The sequence below is a fragment of the Aedes albopictus genome, chromosome 1 (assembly GCF_035046485.1).
Source record: "Aedes albopictus strain Foshan chromosome 1, AalbF5, whole genome shotgun sequence".
NCBI classification, from domain to species: Eukaryota; Metazoa; Arthropoda; class Insecta; order Diptera; family Culicidae; genus Aedes; species Aedes albopictus.
Window position 1 is genome coordinate 230,855,847 of NC_085136.1, and position 19,925 is coordinate 230,875,771.

At 37.8% G+C, this 19,925-nt stretch overlaps 1 protein-coding gene across 1 annotated transcript in view; it reads right to left on the bottom strand.

Moving 5' to 3' along the window:
• LOC109430734 (high-affinity choline transporter 1) overlaps nt 1-19,925 on the bottom strand; it is a 93,709-nt gene that overhangs the window by 49,669 nt on the left and 24,115 nt on the right. Inside the window, exon 2 of the mRNA XM_019706812.3 lies at nt 590-1,423. Coding sequence (XP_019562357.2) covers nt 590-755 — 166 coding nt within the window. The 5' untranslated portion in view covers nt 756-1,423. The remainder of the gene's footprint in view (nt 1-589; nt 1,424-19,925) is intronic.

The window sequence follows — 19,925 nt, forward strand, 5'->3', positions numbered from 1 at the left end:
CAAAATATCAATATTTTTCGGTATTTCAGGCCAAACATGTCTAAAGGTCCAATCTGCAGAAGAGAGGCTCTCTTTGGTTTCCCTCTGTTTCGTTAATATCTCAGCTGTTTATTTGAATAATGATTGTCTCCTTGCATAGAACGATGGTCAAAACAATCGTCTTTTGATTTGTACTGCAAAAGTAGTTGAAAAGTGTACCATTACATTGCAATAATTAAAAGAGAAAGTGAACAAAGAGAGCCTCTCAAATGCAGATAGGACCTATTGAAATGTTTGGCCTGATTTGAAGGTGGTTTATAAACCCAGTGAGGTTGCCATGTCGAAATTATTGCAAAACACATGCTTATGTGAGCGTACGAGCAATTTTAAAAAAATGTGTGTTTCCAACACAGTCATGTGCGGCATGGATGTCTACTAAAAATGAGCAGACCGAACACATTTTTGAGCGTTGCCGTTTTTGCGTGTACTTTGATTTTTTTTTTTAACTTTGGAATAGGTATCTGATTATTTGAATTTAATGTCTTCAAGTTAGTCTTTCTTTTGGAAGCTGTACTCTACCAAAGATACCCGATTACCTCAGACTACCTACCTGTCATGGTGAAAATTCCCACAAACAGCCCGATCGATCGTCCGGCAAGCATCACCTCCTCCTCGGAATCGTTTCCGGATTCCTTCTTCCGGCCGGCCCATATTCCGACTGCCAAAATCAAGATGTAGAACAGAACAATACTAATTACACCGGCAATGTTGATCATGGTGTGGCTTTTTAGGTGGCTCCCAACACGTTTTTAGTGAGTGCTTCTGCAAATTACTATCCAAAATAGCCAACAGCTGATGGCGTGCTTCCTTTTATTGCTTCCTCGGGCCCACTCGTTGATGACGGCCCGCTTAAAATGCGATTTATCAATCTAATGACGCCGCCACGGCGAATTGGTCAGGTCTAGGAGATTTGTCTTGTTTTTGATACTCTGATTCAGGGGAAGTCAATCGGTGCTCCGGATTCGCCTTTCCTTTTCGGATAATGAAGGTGATGGTTGACGATGTATCTTGCTTTCTGACTGACTTAATAATACTTAAAGCTTGTGTTTATTCTTTTTTCCTCGTGAGAGTTGGAATGGTTGTGACGTTTGTAATGTGTGAAGTTAAGTAACGCTGAAATAGTAAGAGAGTCCCCAAAGGAGAACGGACTTTTGACGATGGTGGGTTTTGCTCTTCCTGAAACGTGCCAAAGGAAAGATTTGTCACCAGCCTAACCAGACTTCTAGTTTATTGGTTTAAGTGCTCCATGAGTAACCAACAGCCAGCGAGTGTGAGGAGTCATTTGTTTTTATTGTACCGATTGTTGTTCAGGGCTTTTACTTCGTTGACAGGATAAAGGATGTGCTGATGACTAAGGACGCTTCTTGTAGATGGCGAATGTAATCTGAAACAGAGTCGAGAAACAAAAATGGACAAAATAAGAAACCTTGGAATTTTATTGTCGGTGGTTTTTGAATAGTATACATTTGTGTTATGTTATGATAAAGGCTATAAAACTATACAATTAATTCATTATTATTATTATTATTTTCTTTAAAACCCTTTATTATCCTAATAACAAATTCGACAAGCTTCGTTGAAAAAATGTGCGACTCATGCTGCAAATGTCATTTTTATGGGATGGGGTTACATACCTTGCGGGTGAAAAAAATCGAAAATTTTGAAAGTACATCCATCTAGGTAATTTACATTCCAAATTTAATAAATGTTGGAGCACTAGAATGAAAATTTCCGCCCATTGTAGCACGCAACCTCCATAGAAACAAGGCTTAACTATAAACTTAAGTAAGTTTCATAACAGCCCTTGATTCGTAAATTATTTTAGCAATAACTCATTTCATTGATTGAGAAATAGTGTAACATAACTATTGAACATTACCGTTTGCTGCTAGCAGAACAAAAGGATAAGCGAAAAACACGTTTTTCTCATGACTCGGTCATAGAAGGCAAAAGTCTACCAGCAGCCAAAAGTCAGAAGCTTGTAAATCTTTTGAGCATTCCTTGAACCCACATGAGAAAAAGGCAAATACATCAGACAGTTCGCCTATCGTATCCCTGACATGAATGATAGGGGAAGCATATAGTGAGGAAATATTGTTTGCAACGAGCTTATGTTCCGGTCAGTACCACAGGGCAAACAAAAAACGATAAATTCACGGCGAAGAAGAAAACACAGCTCGGAACAGAGAGTTGTCCAGTAATGACCGGATTAGTGGACTGCCATGAACAGTCAATTGGGTGTCATACGATCTGTTTAGATACAGTTTTTGTTCACTGACGAAGCAATTTATCGCGCAATGTAAATTGATGCATTTCTTGTTTTTCTGAACCAATAAAAAATCTTTACCTACCAATCAATCGATCTCCTACAGATCAAAACGTCGGGAAAGATTTAAACAAACTCGTTTTCAATTCCCACCTAGATTGCTTATCCATCTTCCAAATTTCCATATATTATAACTGTCGAAACCCGATAAAACAATCAATATGTGCTATATGGGCCCTACAGGCTTTAGGTACGCCTATAACAATAGCATGATTGATGTTTTTGGACCTCTGTTTGACAACCACATATGGGCCCGAACATTTTTTTATGAAGTATCCATGAAAATGTAAATCATGCAATAATCCTTTTCTCCATTTACTTATTCTAATTTATAACTTTTTTGTCCACTACGTCTACCGTATGCGTGATAATGTTTCGTTAAATAAAATTCCAGTTTTACTTGTGAAGACAATGTATTGGTTTTATTTGCAGGCATTTAAGCTATAACTCATATCATAGTAGGTTGTGAATAAAAAGTGTTGATTTTCTTAGTTTAACACTTGCATAATGACTAAGTGGCAACCTAGCTCGTGATTTGTCCACGCGCAAATGTCGAAAAGTATCCGTGGTAGTGTCAAAGTCAAGATTAACAATTTTTGAATTTATTTTTTTATTTTGACATTGCCTCATGGTGTAGACATTGACACACAAACAAAAGTTATAATAACTATTGATTCTGGAATTTGGTACGGATCGATAGTTTTTCGGAAATCGAAAAAAACGGAGGTTGCGTTCGGGCAAATTCAAGACTTTCTTATATGGCGCTACTCGTAGCTCCTGGATGCCATTGGTAATAATGTAAGTTTTTTTTCTATGGTCGAAGGATCATAAAAGCCACCGTAATTTTCCTTTTCGATATGCCATGCCGTTAAGTCGCTGATTTCGCGTTTCTATGCCATTTTTCTCATTGAGCGCATATAATTCACCCAAATCTTATTTTTGGTGGCAGCGATAGCTTTCTTAATCCATGTTAACTTTGAACGACCAGTGGACACCTTCGGGAATAGTTGCCCTTGCTTTTTTCGGTATAAGACTGTTTTACGGTTCTCCTGAACACTCCTGCAATGTCTTTTTCAACATTTGCGCGTGAACAAGTTCTGACTACCGCTGCTACCCCTTCATGGTGCAAATTTTAAACTTAAGAAATCGGATTTTTTTACCCACGGCCTACTGTGAGATGAGTTAGAGCTTACGTGCATGCAATAAAAACCAAGACATTGTGTGTACAGGTGATATGGGTACCTTATTTGTACGATGGTGCAAACATTATCACGCATACGGTAGGGTAGGCTAGGCTCATGTTGAATGTTTACATAGTCTGAGGATAATTTTTACTTATTCACTAACATTACACATTGATGGCACTGCTTTCTGATGCTGATTATTCTCCTCACATAGAAAGCGTGCGGGAGTAAGCAAAAATAATATTAAACACTTAGTGGAGCGGACGTGGTGTGATGGTTAAAGCACGTGACTATCATGCCGAGGACTTGGGATCGAATCTCGAACAAACTCACAAAGTGCGAGTTCTTCCTTCGAAACCCAGCTAACAATTTCAATTCCTTTTAGATTTGTTAATTTTTATTTAAAGCTTCATCATAGCATGACCAGTTCATTAATCATTTATAGTTGTTTTAATCAAGAGAAAAAATCCACTCGTTTGCGTTATTTTCCCACATAAATTTTGGGTAAAAAGTACCAAAAAATGAGTATTTCTCGGATTTTTTTTCTCTGTATTAACGAGATTTTTAGCCGTAGGCTAGTTCATCTCAGGACCCATACTTTACTTCCCTTCCGAAGGAAGAACTCACATTTTTTCGAGTTTTTTGGGAGTGTGATTCCTTCCCAGGTTCTCGGCGTGATAGTCAAGTCGCAAGTAACAATGAATGCTGAACAGTGAGAGTATTAACTGCTATTGGCTGGTTATGTTTTGTTAGTTTTATATTTTAGTTATTTTGGATACTGCGATCATTGAGGTGTCGCTTGGTGATGTTCTTATTAAGAATTAAAAATTGAACACCAGAAACCCCAAAACCCTCAGAATCACATTTACGTTTAGAAACGTTTAGAAATTAAAGGTGTCGCATTGTGGAATCCTGTTTGATCCTCAAATATTGTTTTTTACCGAGATCGCATAATGTGGAACCGTAAGCTAACCATTGCTAAAAGAAACCGAAAGTAGGCTCAGTGTACCAGTTATGGCTATAGTACCTCAAATTCGCCATAGTCGATTTTCAACCTTTAATGATGCAAATCAACAAGAAAAAAAATGTGAACAACAGATCACGATAACAAAAGATGGTTGCAATCATTCAAATTTAACAATTTGCTCAAATAGAAAAAAATCATTTTCCTTAAATTTTCGGCTTCCTTGCACCCTATTTCGCCATAGTGTACCAGTTATGGATAATCCCATAAGGAATGCGTGTAAATAGTGCGAAGTGGAACACAAATTAACACATGTATCAATAACTGGTACAGGGTTCCTATCATTGTCACACGCCGTAATAAATACTAAAAGTAGTTTTGGACCCGTTTCTATATTTTTCCGGTAAAGTATGTAAACTAATCAATCATTTGACATTTTGACATATCGATGACATTCGACGGTCTTCTTCTTATTTTTGTAGAAATAGTTGTTCTTAGGTAGTGCGATAACTGGTACAGGCACCCTACCTCAAAATTTGTTTCCTGGCCATTGGATGGCCAGAATTGGTCAAAATCGATAATCTCAGTTGAACTGGGTATATGCTCGGTGTTTCCGCAGTCTTTGAGACGTCGCATGATAGAAATAGTTTTGACTCGACATTGGAAATTGCTATCGGGTGCTCCAAGGTACCCGGAAAAGATTGCGCCGCATCCTCCTGCAGCATCACTAAATAACATCCTGATTATTAAACACAAAGTCGACGAGGTGATGCGTATGCGTATAGCGAAACAATGTCGCGATAGATATTATTACGATTTCTGGCCACCTGAGTTGCCATCATGCTAACTTTAGTTTTGATATGAACGGCCTGAAGGCTGCTGCGATGCTGCTGAGTGGGCGACAGTATCTGTTCGATTTCGACATTGCGTCTGTATCGCGGAAATCTCCTTGCGGACATATCGCCGCCGCCCAATGTGAATTTAATATGAGGTTCTACTGGATCACTTATGAAGTTGTGGAAAATATAAGGTGTCACATGATGGAGATCGTCTAGAATCGAAAAGTGCTAATTTCTACAGGAGATTCCTAGGTTCCCAAAACTTGTAACGTGGCCACTGGGTGACCATAATCGATCACAATCATTTTGCTTGATTTTATTAGATTACACACGAAATAGTGCGAAATCGGAGTTGTCGCTTGATGGTATTCTTTTAGAGTCGAATAATTACCATTTCTACCGGAGATTGCAAGGTCCCCAAAACCTGTTCCGTAACCACCGGGTGGTCAGAATCGATCAAATTAATTCTTCATAGATCTACTGGATTACGCACGGAGTTATGCGAAATTAGAGGTGTTTCATGATGGGATTATTTTAGAACCGAGACATGATCATTTCTACCGGAGATTTCAAGGTCCCCAAGGTCCCCAGAACCTGCTACGTGACCACCGGATGGCCAGAATCGATCAAAATCATTTTAACTTGATTCTATTGGATTACGCACGGAGTTGTGCGAAATTTGAGGTGTCGCATGATGGGGTTCGCTTAAAATCGAAAAATGGCCATTTCTACCGGTTGTTCCAAAGTCTCTAGAACCTGTTCCGACGGCACCGGGTGGCCAGAATCGTTTTTCTTTGTTTTATTGGATTACGCACATAATTGTGCGAAATTTGAGGTGTTGCATGATGGGGTTCACTTAGAATCGAGAAATGAGCCTTTCTATCGGAGATTCCAAGGTCCCCAGAACCTGTTCCGTGGCCACCGAATGACCCGTTGACCTAATCAGGTCCGAAATTACATGAATAGAATAATCTGTCACTAGCAACGACAATAGCATGCTGTTTTCCAGTCGAAATCGTAATGATATGGTAATATTATGGATCATGTCACACTTAGATCCGTCCCGCAGAAAAAGGGGGAAACCGAATGCAATTTGGTGCCCTAGTTTCAGAGAACGAGCCATTTGAAGTCTTTTAGTGTCATCCCGGGTAGTTAAGGGTGGTGTCAGTGGCTGAAGACAATGATCGCTGAATATTGGTCTGAAGAATGGCTTGTTCAGCAGCACAGCAACACATGTATGGCTGAATATCAAGTTAAATTGAATATTATTCATCTATGTAACCAGCTTTAACACAAACACCCACATGCAGAATTCATCATCTGTTGCTCAACTTTTAATCAAAGAATTTTGGTCAGCTGACCCAAACAATGTTTCCGTACAGTCCACATAGCTTTTTCAGCCTTAACCTTTCAGAACGCACGCCCTTTTGAGCCTAAAATTGCACCGCGTTCGCGCTGTATACGACAAGCGAGATTTTTTGGTGGTGTTGTACTTTTTACAACGGAACGTGTCTTGAAGGGTTAATACAAGATTAGTTCAACTTATGCTCTTGATATTTCAGACACAACAAGGAGTGCTCTCATTTTCAAGGATATGTATACAACTGTGTGTGGTGTAGGTGCTAAAGTAAGTGACTATAAATCAGGAAATCCGAGTTCAATTTCCAATTTTCCCATAGATTCGTTTATACATTTCTAAACATCTCTTCTGGGAAATAGAAGAAAATAGGGAAAAAGCCGCAAATGGTAAACTATGCTAACAAATGTGTCTTTTTTTAAATATTTCTATCCAAAACAATTGAAATTTATTGATTACTCATTAAGCGCAAATTAAGCCTCGAATCAGTCTTAAAATGAGCTTCAAATCAGCAGCTAAAGGTTAAATAAAATCATCAAAAGTAGACGTTTAGGAGCTGAATAAAAGATTGTACCTCTTGTGCTCAGCTTTTGTACAAAAAGGCTGCTTAAAAATTGTTGAAAAAACTTCTAAACAGCTTCAAATTGTTACCTGGGGTGCTTTAACCATCACACCAGGTCCGCTTCACTTCTCGGAAATTTGTTCTAGAAATCACGAAAAAATAGAAATAAAAATCAACTGTTTTTTGAGTGCTTACCGGTTTTGAAGTCCAATCGATGGGCCCATTTATTTACATTTTTGCTAGAATAACATGTGATACAGGCCCATCCAACGTGGAGCGGACCTGGTGTGGTGGTTAGAACACTTGACTATCACGCCGAGGACCTGGGATCGAATCCCACTCCCGACATACTCACAAAATGTGGGTTCTTCCTTCGGAAGGGAAGTGAAAAGTGGGTCCCGAGATGAACTAGCCCAGAGTTAAAAATCTCGTTAATACAGACAAAAAAAAAAAAAAAAAAAAAAGAAAAAAAAGGCCCATCCAACAAACGGGGTTCATTTCTCTACTATTTTAGCCATTTTGGTACTGAAACTACCAAAAAAAAAAAATCTCAGCCTTGAAGATCTCCTGAAGAATGGGCCAAATTAGTCTTATGAATGTTTTATGCTTATTTTATCATGGATTTGCAGAACAATGAACTCAATTGCTAAGTTTTATCATTCTATCTTAGAAATTACATCACGGAGAAAAAATATGTGTAAAAACAAACAAATTTTAGTTCAATTCAACCGTAATCCAACGTTAATGTTGACGCAAATGACGGTTTAGTTCGATTTTACTGCCATGGGCAGTTAAATCAAACTAAAATAGCATGTTGATGGATTTTCATAATTTCCAGTTATTTTTATAACCATCCATTTAAAACAACAAAAATATTTGTTGTTCCATATGACAGCTCTAAAATGATCATCAATATTAGTTGTTTCAAACCAAAATGTGTCAGTTAAAATTACTGGGATACAGTTTAGATTAAACGGGGTTGAGTTGTTGAATTAACCGGCCAGTTTGTTGTTTTTGGACCCGCTGCTCCACCTTTGGGTTCTGCATTTTCTTTTTATGATGATTGACATTTCCAAATAAATGAGAAAAATGTGTAAAATTGTATTTCAAATATCGCTTAAATGTCTAAACTAAACTTTACACTTTATTCATCCCACTGGGGGGAACGATCACAAACAAGATCACACCCGAGATCCAGATATCACCGGAGATGAGTTTGTGAATTCGAATTGCATGACGGGGCCTGCAGGATTCCACTGGAAATGGATCAGGAAGATACGGAAGTAGTACGGACCATGTATCCGGTTTATATTGTTATCGCCTCACTGAAGAATCCGGTCAAACTCCGGTACCGCACTCGCAGAAGCACACGTTCTCCTTCTCGTCAAATGAGAAATTGTTCGCTGTATGGAAAAAACTCCAACGCTCACCTCCGCCATGTTGTTGTTTTATGCTGATGGGAAGAAACTAATTTAAATTTAGTAACAAGTTTTATATCATGCCGAATATCATCCCAATAATCAAAAACTTACTTGCTATTACTTTCTTTTTGGTTTATTTTCCGAAACAAGCTTTATGATCTTCCGAGCGTCTTAATTTTTCTTCCGAGCTTGCTTACGCGCACAATTATAGTTTTACAAACGATTTACCTTCAGATGATTGGCAGTTCTCCGTGCGAGCGGTGTCGGCGTTATAACATTTAAATAAATCGAGATATTAGTTTCAAATGAACGGTATGTCCGGTTGTTTCATCTCCAAATAAAAGTTTAGTTTATTTCAACCGGCAGTATTTGTTGGTTCAATCCAGCATGTTGGTTTGTTTCTTCAATTTCTAACTGAAAAGGAACAACCTGAATTCCGGTTAAAACAAACTAAGTTCATGTTAGAAAACAACAAATATATTGGTTTGAAATCACCATTCTTGAGAAAACAGTGATTAGTAAAACAACTAAATTCGTAGTTCGTTTCTAACTAATCCAAATGGTTTAAATCAACAAAATGTAGTTTGTTTACAACTAATTTTCTGGTTCGGAATTCAACAAACGTGTTGGTTGTTTCAAACTGAACTGATTTTTCTCCGTGATCAGAATTGCAACAATAGTATTATTGTTTCTTGGGGAGGGAAGTACAGCACAAGTAAACTACTTGCCCCGGGTTAAAAATCTCGATAATTAAGATAACCCAAACCCTGCTCCATTATCAAATATGGAACCATCGATATCACATCCCGTAAATATCAGAAGTGAATAATCTCTGACATCCCTTTCGCTTTCTCATAAGGCTAATTTTAGTTCCGCTAATGGGTGAATCATCTTCAGAAGCTTGCACTGCAGCAATCTGGCCGATTTTTCCGGTGCCTTCACATTCAGGACCCCACCCCATGCGGGTTGCATTATCGCTTGCTTCATCCAATTAGCTCGGATGACTGGATGTTCCCCGAAGACGCCCCTTCATACACATCCACAGCTACATATGTGTATCCGGTATGAGAGGAGCCTGCTGCGCTCATCTCCAATCTATGTCAACTCTGTGCGGATTCCGAAGTCAAGAATCAGCAGTTTCCATCACTTCGTATCGGGAGGAGCCCTCCATCGACATTGATTGATCGTTTGCGGGGTCGGGGAATAAAAGTAGCTATCATCCCCCGACCCCTCAATGATGCATTTTGACATATTTTATGCAATTATCCTGCGAGTTAGTTACTGGTGACGATATTTTTGGAATTGAGTGTCAATATTTTTATTGTGATATTGTACAGGATATGCTAGACAAAAGAAGTGCCTAGTATGTACCTACTTATTATTCATGTTGATCAGCCATATAAAGCTTATGACAACAAATATATGTATGGATTATGCCTATTGGGAGAAGACTTTCGCAATAGAGACATAAGTAGATTTAATAATTACATTGATTCAATAATGCGAAAGTCATGTAGAGTTTGAGGGTATTATTCTTGGCTTACTTTGAATAAAATCAATAATACTACTGATACTTTGAACCGCTAATATTTGTTAAGACTTATATTTTAAAACTTAACGTAAAATTGCGTCATTTTTGGAAAAGTAGTGAAATGGGGTAACTTTACATAACATTTTTATATCTAAAAGACACTGAAAGTATTCAATTGAAGACATTATAAGTAAGTTTAGTTCATTATCTTTAAAATAAGCAGAAAGGAATTAAAATTGAACGAAAGGTTACAAATATATCAACAAATCAATTTTCCATGTTTTAATAAAGTAACTCCAAACTTTTGATTGATGCATCAATTGAGGGATGACCCCATGACATCTATAGTGAATTTATTTAATAACTTCCTTCCTAGATTTTTGAGCAAAATTTGACAAAAACAGTTGAAAGCTAATAGAAAAAAGGTTATATTGCCGCTCTTATCTTAAAATATGGCCAACCAAATTTCCAGCGACACTGTCGTAAGTTTAAATTGATTTTTTTAGAAAATTCGTCTACTTTAGGTTAGGTTTACATTCAAATATGTTTGAAAATGTTTCACATAAATCATGTTCAAAGTTTTTTTATCGTATTATTTTTGAATAAGACCTGGGTTTTAGAAATCGAGCATAAACTGGCGAAGATATGAGCCCAAAACAGCGTTTCTCAAACTATGGATCGCGACCCACTGGTATGTCACGAAGGCTTGGACGATTTTCTAACAAATACCTCAATTAACATATATGTTAAGATATCTATAATGATGCTATTAGCCATTTTCCAATTTACAAATACTCGCTTGGAAAATCAGCAGAGTTATTTCTAGAAATTAGGTTTCTCATTGATTCTATTCAAACTTTATGTGTTAGAAGTATTAGTATTCAGTATTATCGAAACTACTGTCTGTGTTCAGAAATAGATTCTGAAACTAGAAAGTTTAGGATTCTGGTAAATTTTTTTGGTTTTCTTTTGTTCTGGGAAAATATGTACAAGTAGTTGCTTGCAGTTCTTATTTACGTTAGATTTACACGCCAAGGGCTGTAGATAGAGATTCAAAAAATAAAATAAAATAAAATATCAACAGTCAACAAAAAATACCAAATTTTGAGACGAAACCAACGAACGTTTAGTGATTTTCTCCAAATTGTTCGTTTTTTCTTAACAAACTTCGGTAGAATTCTGCTGAATTCCGAAAATACGAAATTTAACAGAAATAAGAACAGCTCAAAAGTTATTTCAATATAATAGCAGTAAAATAAGTGTATAGTTGCATGAAGTTTTTTTTTTTTATTCTTAATCACTTATCCTAATTTACAGCTCTATTGTCCACTGGGGCACTACGTGAGCAATTTCAATTAACAGCTGCACTTACATTTGTACAGCGCCTAGATTCTATTCTACTTTATCGAAATGGTGCATTTCTGCTGCTTTCACTTTTTCTACTTTATACCTAGTAGAATGATGAGCACAAGGATGATGATGGATGGCCGTTGTTCCTTTCCAATCCGATTGGGGTCCATTATGAGTAGCAGTTCGCCGATGTCCAGGTATCCGGGTTCGTTTGAGCCATGGGGCTCAGAAGAGGGTCAGTGTCAGTTGCTCTCGGGGGAAAAGCAACTGACGAAAAATCACAAGTGCCGGGGCTGGGAATCAAACCCATGACCATCCGCATATGAAGCGAACGTGTGACCAACTACGCCACGGGCCCCGGCTAGTTGCATGAAGTTAGACTGGTTGAATTTGTATTAGAACCATGCAAACTTAACTTAAACTCTTAAGGAGAAACATCAGAAAATACAACTGTCACCACGGCATGTTTTTAAGAGCACTAATCTTGAAAATTCGTAAAGAATGCGCCTAATTTGGGTTATCTGCGTCGTTTTGCAAGTGAGCAAAGCCAGGGCAAACAAATTCAGCGTAGTTTGGTGCTTCATTCGTCAGATTTGACAAAGACTTTACTGAAACTGATCACTCGAGCACCTTAAGCTTATTTTGACCTCTTCAAAAAAAAAAAAACGAAATCTGCACTACACCAAAACCTCCATTTACTGAATGAGTCGGAACTGCCTAAATAGATTACAGTCGAGTCGAGTCTCCTATTAAACGGACTCCTACTAGACAGGGGTGAGCGTTATAGGAGACTAAGAGCTTATGGAATTTCCGTTTTTTTTTTTTGGGGTGTGGCCTATTATAGACTGTTTCAGAAATTATAAATACACTTTGTTTATTAAATTAAATGAACTGTTCTAATTATTTTTACCAACTTCTTTCAGAGGATGGCATATTGTACTCCATATTTTTATATTTCCTTTTAATTGTCTTGATATTTTAAAGAACAGTCGAGTTCTCTAACAAATAACTTAGTTTTTCAAATTTGCATTTGCACAAAGGTGTTTTTTAATGATTTCAACATTATTTGTCACTAAATACCAAAAATTATCCAAGTTTTTATCACATTCGCTTTCTCAACAAGTTGTCTAAGGAATGCCTTGATCAAAATTTGGGAAAAATCGATAAAGGCATTTCCACAACATTTTTTAGGAGATCAAGTTGGGTATCGCGCTACTTGGGCGGTGGCTTCTATATTCGTCTGTTTTCCACTATAACTCAGTGCATTCCAATAATTGTGTCAATTGGTTCAAATTTGACAGAGTTATAGTGGAAAACAGACGAAAATAGAAGCCACCGCCCAAGTGGCGCGATTCCCTTTCTTATTTTTTTAGGTTTTCTACGGAACATAAGAACTACCACACTGTTTCTTGGCTTTCCTGAACGCATTCAATCTAAACAAACTTATTTTTTCAGCTCATTCGATCCTTCAGATGGCAAAGCTTGTCATACCATAAAAACGAATGCAGTAAACAGTTATTAAGATATTCGTTTGCTTTCCGTTTGTTGCTACTGGTGTTGTTGAGAAATTTGAAACACAAATTTCTGTTTTGAGAAGGCCCGTAATGGTGGTTCTTGATCAAATATTCCAGTAAAAAATACTCTTACCAATCGAGAAAAATCTTTTATTATTGGTACAGCAATTTTTATTGTGTTTGGAAATTAAATATTTTATCTGCGAGATTTTTTTCTTTTCTACTATGCTACATTTTTTGACCACTTTGTGCAACTTCAAATTTTGATCATCTAGTTTACAGAGCCCTATTTTTTTAACTTTTACCAGAAACATCAACAAAATTGGTATTTTTTGCTCCGTTAGCATGTTTACTATAAGAGCTAGAGGAAACTTTTTTGGATAAGGTGCTCAAATTAAAATGGCAGTTTATCGTTAGTGTATTTATAATTTCTGAAACAGTCTATATCTCGGGTGTGTGAAGAGATAGCGCAATACTTTCTTCGGCAAAGTTTAAGGGCTTGAAAAGATCTACCATTTTAAATATTGGCTCATATAATTAGTTGGCAACTTGGCCGCTAGAGGCACCATTAACAGTTTGATGCTAAATTGCACTACAGGAACCATATCTGGTTGTCAAGCAAACGTTACTATATGCGACAGCTCAAGACCCTGATAATTTGGAAGGATTCGAGATTTCTAAGATACACATGTTCACCAGCGCCTCCTAGTAGCAGAACTGCGAATCAAGAGGTCATTTTTCTGCAGGTCTATGTCATGCTGATCAACTTTGCGGAAGACACCAACTTTCTAAGTTATCGGTATTCTGAGCTATGAGATTTCTAAAATTTGCATGTTCACTAGCGCCGCCTAGTGGTAGAATATCTAACAAGTGTTCATTTTTATGTAAGTCTAGGTCATACTGATCAACTTTGCCGAAGACACCAATTTTCTAAGTTATCAGGATTCAGAGCTATGAAATTTCTATAATGTGCAAGTTTACTTGCGCCGCCTAGTGGCAGAATTGCAAAACAAGTGTTCATTTTTATGTAAGTCTAGGTCATATTGATAAACTTTGTCGAAGACACCAACTTTCTAAGTTATCGGGATTCCGAGATATAAGGTTTTGAAAATTTACATGCTCACTAGCGTCCCGCCCAGTGGAGGAATTTCGAACTTCACAACTCATCATCAGTAAGTTATTGACGTACCCAACCACTTTCCCGAAGACACTATCCTTCCAAATTATCAGGGTCTTGAGCTGTCGCATATCGTAACGTTTGCTTGACAACCAGATATGGTTCCTGTAGTGCAATTTAGCATCAAACTCCTCTAGCGGCCAAGTTGCCAACTAATCATATGAACCAATATTTAAAATGGTAGATCTTTTCAAGCCCTTAAACTTTGCCGAAGAAAATATTGCGCTACCTCTTAATACACCCGAGATAATAGGCCACACGCCCAGGTGCGCTCCCCCGACCAGTGATCTTATAGGAGTCTCGACTGTATTTCCTAAATTGATTCAGATTATTACCTAAATGAAGTTGAAGATTACAAAGAAGTGTAAGAAGGGCAAGTGGCCTGGAGATTTAAAGGGGGCCATTCGGGGTTTCAAAAGGCTTTCCAGGGAGTTTCACGAGGGGGGGGGGGGGTCAGAGGCGTTGCATGAGGCCTTCAGGGGCGTTTTCGGGGGGTTTCGAAAGGTCTCAGATGCGTTACATGACGTTATGTAGGCGTTTACGGGAGGTTTCTGAGGGTCTCAGGTGCGTTACATGGGGTTCGATGGAATTTCAGGGGGATTTCGAAGGCATTTCAGAAAGCTTCAAAGGAGTTTTGACGAGTTTCAGGGGTGTTACTCAGGCGTTACAACCTTAACCCTTATGTGGCCGACAAAGTACCCGGGTACCCAGCGCCCATTTAAAAAGCACAGTGTAGGAAAAGCAAAAAAAAATTGTCGGTCACATTAGGGAACGTCCATAAATTATGGCACCCAAAAACGGCCCATTTTCAACTCCCCTTCCCCCTATGTCACACTTTTTGTATGAGACCTCTGAGAGTTTTGTATGGGTCGTCACACTTTGCTGAACCCCCCCCCCCCCCCTTCACCCTAAAAGCGTGACGTAATTTATGGACGTTCCCGGTTAAACCAGTGGTGCTCAGGTTGAAGTATACCGCGGGCCAAATTAGGGTTTTGCGTCTAAGCCGCGGGCCGCAGGAAAATCATCATTTGAAAAGAAATAAAACTGAATTTATATATCATTTTAGGAGTTCTAACTTTTCTACTGCGGACATTTTACTACTTGAACACCATAGATTTTTGGATAATCTCAACAAGTATCTCTGGCACTTTAATATTGTTGCCTCAAAGCTCTCAGTTTGACTATTGAAAATGTATAGAGTCTTGTACCGTTTGGGCAGGTGTACCTATTTTGGGCACTTGCCGCTATAACTTAGTTAATTTATTTGATTTGATTTTTTGTACAGAGTTAGATACTGTGCGTGCCCATTAGCGTGGTTCAAAAAATCGTTTTTGCTCCACACCGCTTATTCGATTCCTAACCAGATTATATGCCTTCTCCCAAAATTTGAGCTCATTTGGTTGAAAATTGAGACTGCACAAGCCCTTCAAAGTTTGTATGGGAATTACTATGGGAAAACGATATTTTTCATTCAATCCACCGTATCATTTCCCCAAGTGCCCTAGTGGGTTAGTTGACCCTTGGTAATCCTAGGCCACTCTATCAGCTACAACTTTGCCGAAGACCGCATTCAAATCGGACGCCTCATTAATTGGTTATCGATTTGTATCCGACTGGAAAAACTTTAACAGTGATCCTCCAGCTTCCCAGCAGGCAACATTGCTGCATATGGCGCCAAAGATAGCACACTGAAATCATGGCTACTATGTTTCACTGCAAAATGCAGTGATGCCCACCGAATAGTTTAACCATCATGAGTGAAGATTTCGATTCTGGATAAAAATCGGTAACTAATTAATGAGGCGTCCGATTTGAATGCGGTCTTCGGCAAAGTTGTAGCTGATAGAGTAGCCTAGGATTACCAAGGGTCAACTAACCCACTAGGGCACTTGGGGAAATGATACGGTGGATTGAATGAAAAACATCGTTTTCCCATAGTAATTCCCATACAAACTTTGAAGGGCTTGTGCAGTCTCAATTTTCAACCAAATGAGCTCAAATTTTGGGAGAAGGCATATAATCTGGTTAGGAATCGAATAAGCGGTGTGGAGCAAAAACGATTTTTTGAACCACGCTAGTGCCCAACTCTGAACAAAAATTCAAATCAATCGGTTGTAAATTGACTTAGATATAGCGGCAAATGCCCAAAATTGGTACACCTGCCTAAATGGTACAAGACCCTAGTTCATCGAGAATTCTGTCCAATTATGAGTTGTCATGAAGTCTGATTTGATTCATTTGAAGTAGCGAATCATTTTCTACTTGGTTATTCCGATTTTTTTTTCGACTTAGACTTTGATGCGATAAATTTCGTCGTACTCATATTTCGCTTTCGATTTCGCTGTCAATCTCATTCGCATGGTTTTTGCTAACGAGTCTGGAATAACAAAGAGGAGAAACGTCAAAATTGGAACAACCGATTTGCTGTCATCCCCATAGTTCCAATCGAGCAGGAGACCTGTCAAAACGACCAGGATTCGCCACTTTGGTATACTCGAGACACTTTAGTTTTTGCAACTCGCCCGATAATGTGACAGTTTTCGCCGGCCGTCTTAATGTTTACCATTAAGGTCTTTTGTTCTCGGTCCACCAGCTGGTCATGTTTACACAACAAAACCAGCTGGTTCACCGATGTTTACGTTCATCCTTATTGTTCTCGGCTACCAGCTGTTTATGTTTTCATAACAAAATCAGCTGGTTTCGCCTGAATTCGTCGCCAAAGTCTGATTATTCGTAAAAAATACAATACATTATCTACCACACATATTTGAACTGTAGCATCAGATTACAAAAGAAACTTTTCAACAGTACTAGTTTTGTATAACAAACAAAATTCATCAAAATATTTGTTCAAACTTATTACATCCCACTAATTGTAGGAATTTTTGACCAATCAAAATATTTTGTAAAAAGAGTGTTAAGAACGCTTCTGGAGTGAAATTCGATTTGGACGTTGTTTAACGTCGAACCATTCGTCATTGAAATCATCGTCATCATCAAACATTTAAAAGCAGTTTTTTCGTTCAAATCAAGCATTTTTGCAACGAAAATGGATTCAATGCATCCCACATGAGAAATGTAATACAGTGAATACATTTTCGTGGTTATTGTTTTGATTTCGAATGAAAAAACTGCTTTTCTATTACCGAAAAATGATGACGAATGCTTGAGCCTTAAGGCTCAAGCATCCGTCATCATTTTTCGGAAAACGAAAAGCAGTTTTTTCACTGTAAATCAAAACAATGACCATGAAAATATATTCACTGTATTCCATTCCTCATGTGGAATGCAGTGAATACTTTTTTATGGCAAAATCTTTTGTTTTGAACGAGAAAACTGCTTTTAAATTCTTGATGATGGCAATGATTTCAATGATGAATGCTTCAACGTTAACCATTTAGAGCCGGAGGGATCAATATGACCCCGGTGATGAAACAGAACATAGCAAACGTATTCAAGGCCAACGAGATTGCAGCAGCAGTGGCGAACCCATCCGGCTCCAAAGGGATAAAATCAAGGAGAAAATAATGTTTTCAATCTCGTCTCGGTAAGGCAAATTAATAAAAACTAATAATATTGTTAGTGAAGATTAATGCTATTAAAACTAACAAATATTTGCATAAGATTTAGCATTATTATAGTGTTTTTCATAATTTTGAACAATCAGTTATTCTTTCCAAAGCACTTTGCGGGCCGCATTCAAGAGCTTCGAGGGCCGCATGCGGCCGGCGGGCCGCAGTTTGAGCACCACTGGGTTAAACAGTCCCAACCAGCCCCGCGCCTCCCTCATATCTCAACCCCTGAGCACGCCCTAAACTCTCCTTAACTGAAATCGCTACTTATTTCCCGTGAACCAACCTTATCCTCAATCTAAAACACTCCAACTGCACTGATCACAATTAGATTCTATTTAAGTAACGATACCTAAATGGCGGGACCTAAATGGATTCTACCTTAATGGAGGTTTACGAGTACAAATTTAAAAAAAAATACTCAAAATGTGTAAGAATTGAAATATTACACAGCGTAACAAAAATTAACTTTTGGTCTGTCTCTAGAGCAAACTTATGTGTCTCAGACAGATTTTGGGCCGCTTTGGGCCGGGCTCAGATTTACTCCAGCACGTCACAATTTTGAGCTATACCTCAATTTATAGGGCAAAATATGCGATTTTGGGCTTTTTTGACTGCAAGTCATTAAGCATGGAAATATTTTTTTTAAGCAATCAAAAGGTAAATTGGCCAAATAACATCTAAATTAACGACTCATGCAAAATATTTCGTTTTACCAAATCGAATTTAATAGCTTTAAGCGATTTAAGTTAGGTACGAAATTTTCCATACAAGTCACCCTCCAAAAATTGCATGCAAGTTTACATACTAACATAAAATGCTTAAATCTGTCAAATTTGATTTGGTAAAACGAAATATTTTGCATGAATCGATAATTTAGATGCTAATTCAGTAACAAATTTTGAAAACGACGTATAATCAAAGCTACACCATTAATTATACGTCGTTTTCAAAATTTGTTACTGAATTGACCAATTTACCTTTAGGTTGCTTAAAAAAATATTTCCGTGCTTAATGGCGTGCAGTCAAAAAAGCCCAAAATTGCAAATTTTGCCCTATAAATTGAGGTATAGCTCAAAATTGTGACGTGCTGACGCAAATCTGAGCCCGGATTCGGATACAGCGGCCCAAAATCTGTCAGAGACATATAAGTTTGCTCTTGAGACAAAAAAAAAATAATGTGCTGTGTTATCGAAGAAGAAAAAAAATCGGCTGCGCCGCTACTTCAACTTGACAATTATTCTAGCTGTTTTGTTATAGATTCTTCCATAGATTAATTCAAGAAATCTTCCAATGGTCCTACAAAACATTACTAAATGCCATGTGCTAAATGGCAATGTTTAACTGCACACAACAGAAACGCGAGTTTACTTTCTAGGTTTAATCACCGCATGACTTTATGATAATTAAATTTCATTGGCTTTTCTCGGTGAACTTAATACTACTCAAAGAAGGAGGGAGTAACGAAAGTAATGAAAGAAAAGGTGGATAGAATCGCAAGTATGCGACGAGAGAAATTCGACAATGATTTTTCTTAATGGCCTAAGTGACTTGATCGATTTCTCTTCATCGATTCTCTCTTTCACTAATAACTTGATCAAAACAAACAAAATCATTATTCTTTTTGTTTCTAGAGTAAGATGTAGTCGGCGTCTTCGCATTTCAACAAAAAAATCTTTGGAAAACTTAATAAACTTTCCGTAATAACTCAAAGAGAGGATCGATGAAGAGAAATCGAAAATGTCAGTTAGGCCCAAATGAAGAATCAGTGTCGAATTGAATAGAAGTTGACAATTGACAGAGGGCGTTTCTTTCATTACTTTCGTTACTCCCTCCTTTTTTGAGAAGTATTAAGTTCACCGAGAAAAGCAAATAAAATTCAATTATCGTAAAGTCATGCGGTGATTAAACCCAGAAAATTAAATCCAGTGGGCAAGAAAGAATGAAACTCGGTTCGAATAAGATCATTTGGACACAATAGGAGCATACGAGATGAAAGAGTGAAAAAATCAGCGTTCGCTCGATATGAGTCCTGATCCTGAACAAGTCGACAATGATTTTTCATAAGGGCCTAACTGACTTCATCGGT